Genomic DNA, 2,996 nt, shown 5'->3' on the forward strand with positions numbered 1-2,996 from the left:
AAGCTATCGTTTTGAGGAGCAGCCAAAAGGACTCCATAAAATAAAATTCACCATCAGATCCGACTTTCATTGGCTTCACTTATACTTACCTATTTGCTAATTATCTTTAAAAGTAAAGAAATATATAATTATTCCCGAAAGGAATTGAAAAATCATTAAAGATGAAACAAAACACTTCAAATTAAATTATATTACTTATCCGCAATCTAGGCTAATTTGACAGAGTAGTAAAAATAGCAGTCGAAAATTGTGAAAATTTTCGTTTATTCCAAATTTGACTACATTTCATACCTTAAATTTGACAACTCGTCCCAATGTGGTTTGGTGGAGTTGCCTTTGGCCATCATGTAAGCTCTAAAAATGATACCAAAAGAAGATTGACAACTACAACTAAAACTATTTAGATGATGGGATAGAAAATATAACAAAACTTCAGGAAATAATTGTAAAAAGCAAATTGAAAGTTCCCTTCAAAGACTAATTGATAGACTAAATGGAGTGTATACGACAAAGATATTTTATTGCACTTTTTCATTCAATATGCCACAGTTCAACATTACTAAAACGTTATTTGAGTTTAATCTCCTTAGTTTGGACATAAAATTCTAAACACCTAGACAAACTATTTTTAAACAATTTTCTTTAGAAAAAAATTCCAAATTCTTTAGTTAATGGCAAACCGGAAGAATGGTTTGTTGGAGGCAACATGGAAAGTTGCTGCTGCCGCCAGCCTTTCTCCATAACTGCAAACGACATCTGACTGAATTGGGTATGGAGCAGTCACTTAAACAACTAATTGGAAATACAAATCTGAGAAGGAGCAAACCAGAAGACTATAGAAAATTGCGTGATATCATAGCCGCATATGGACGTGCCAAGATGCTGGGCAGTGACATACAATTGACCCAGGATGAATATTTGGCCAATCAGGTGATAATGAGTGAGAAGAAAAAGGAATATGAAAAAGGCATTATGGATCCCACCAAATTCGCACCGGGCTATCACATCTTTCAAGTTTTGCATAAGATCAAGAAGTCACCATTGTTTCACATTCTAACGCGAATGCCCAAGGGTGGAGCACTCAAAACGCACGATACTTCAATGTGCAGTACGGAATTCCTAATCAAATTAACGTACAAGAAGAATCTGTGGGTATGCACCACGAACAAAGGTTGTCGCATTGAGGAGTTTCGTTTCGCCAAGGAGAAACCAAGCGAATGCAAATTCAAAGATGGCAAATGGCAAAAAATGGAAGAAATTCGTGAACATCGTGGCGATGAGAATGTTTGCAAATATCTTCAAATACGTTTCAGTATGTTTCCCCTATCGAGTTTTACGAACAATGCTCAAGCATGGCGGCATTTTATGGGAATATTCGCCCTACTCGATGGTCTAACACAATTTGCACCTGTTTGGGGCGAATATTACTATAATGCTCTCAAAGAGTTTTATGCCGATGGTGTGCAATATGTTGAGACTCGTTCATTGTTGCCGCAACTCTATTGCTTAGATGGCGAAAAATTGCCCATACGTGAAACTGTTCAAATCTATTACGACCAAATGAATCGTTTCAAGAAAGAGCATCCAGAATTTATTGGAGCAAAATTAATCTATGCCCCGCTACGCCATGTTACCCCAGAAGATGTTGGCACATATGTTAAAACTTGTACAGAACTGAATGTGAGTTCAAAAACTTCAATTCAATCAATTGATTTAATTGTTTTTGTTTTTTGTAGAAAGAATTTCCTGATTTTCTGATCGGTTTCGATCTTGTGGGCCAGGAAGATGTCGGCCATCCGTTGTCCATGTTTGTGGAGCAGTTAATCAAATTACCGCCACATATAAATTTCTACTTTCATGCAGGACATACCAATTGGTATGGCTCCCATACCGATGAGAATCTCATAGATGCCGTCATATTGGGCACCAGGCGCATTGGTCATGGCTTTGCCCTTACCAAGCATCCAATAATAATGGCACTGGTTAAGAAATTGAATATTGCTCTCGAGTTGTGTCCAGTGTCGAATCAGGTTTTGCAATTGGGCACTGATTATCGTAATCATCCGGCGGCCACTTTGATAGCCAAAAATATTCCCTTGATCATCTCATCGGGGAATCCTTCATTTTGGCGGGCCAGCCCATTGTCCCATGATTTCTATATGGCATTCTTGGGCATTGCGCCCATGAATGCTGATCTAAAGTTTTTGAAACGCATTGCCAAAAATTCAATCAAATACAGCGGTGTCGAGGATGAGGAAAAGGCAGCGGCCATGTCCAAATGGAAAACTAAATGGGACAAATGGGTTAAGGACATTTTGGAAAATGAGGAAGAAATGATTCCAAAACAAGCTGAATAAAAAAGAAGCCAAAAAACAAACACACACAGATCAATGTAGAAACTTTTCTCTTCTCTTCCATGCAAAACCATGCAAAACTTTTCTATTACAGCATAAAGAAGGGCTGGCCTAAAGGGGTAATGTTGGTGGGGAGTGTGCGGTAGGCAGGGAAGATGTGTAAACTCAATACCTAATAATAAACTCAACAAAAGGGAAATGGCCAGTATAATCCTTAAGCTGTACCGCAAATTATTTGAGTTTCCGGTTCTTGATTATCAAGAAGAAGTCAGGCAAACCAATAAGTTCTCCCACACACACATACACAGAGACGCACGCACAAAACTTTTATTGCATACTTTTGTGCGGGCAAGCATGCAAATGTCAAGAGAACTATACGACACTAACACTTCCGTTTGGCTTGCTACTGGCTTTGACTTTGGTTTCTTTTGCCCTTCCAATTGCTTCTACTGGCTGCCGGCACTAATTTCATTGACTTCCATTTCCTCACACGCAACATTCAAAGTTATTTTCCACGCACTCGCCAAAGGCAAACGGGGAAGAGGAGAAGCAGCTTGCGAGAGAGACCGAATGCCAGTCCTTGTCTTGACGATCAAGAAAGGAAACTTTTACGTTGCCTTCATTGCTTATAATTAAAAACTT

At 38.8% G+C, this 2,996-nt stretch overlaps 1 protein-coding gene across 1 annotated transcript; it reads left to right on the top strand.

The window, feature by feature from the left end:
• Positions 1-263: 263 nt before the first annotated feature.
• LOC6639844 (adenosine deaminase 2) lies at positions 264-2,387 on the top strand. Its single transcript, XM_002062732.4, has 2 exons — positions 264-1,680; positions 1,737-2,387. Exons 1-2 carry the CDS (start codon positions 688-690, stop codon positions 2,355-2,357), a joined length of 1,614 nt encoding a protein of 537 aa, XP_002062768.1. The 5' UTR covers positions 264-687; the 3' UTR covers positions 2,358-2,387.
• Positions 2,388-2,996: the final 609 nt, after the last annotated feature.

This window comes from Drosophila willistoni (genome assembly GCF_018902025.1).
Source record: "Drosophila willistoni isolate 14030-0811.24 chromosome 2L unlocalized genomic scaffold, UCI_dwil_1.1 Seg196, whole genome shotgun sequence".
Lineage (NCBI taxonomy): Eukaryota > Metazoa > Arthropoda > Insecta > Diptera > Drosophilidae > Drosophila > Drosophila willistoni.

Excerpts from the sequence above, each read along its gene's own strand:
- LOC6639844 (XM_002062732.4), top strand. The coding sequence starts at position 688 with ATGGTTTGTTGGAGGCAACATGGAAAGTTGCTGCTGCCGCCAGCCTTT. Across the intron at positions 1,681-1,736 it reads AAACTTGTACAGAACTGAAT|AAAGAATTTCCTGATTTTCT; the intron begins GTGAGTTCAAAA and ends TGTTTTTTGTAG.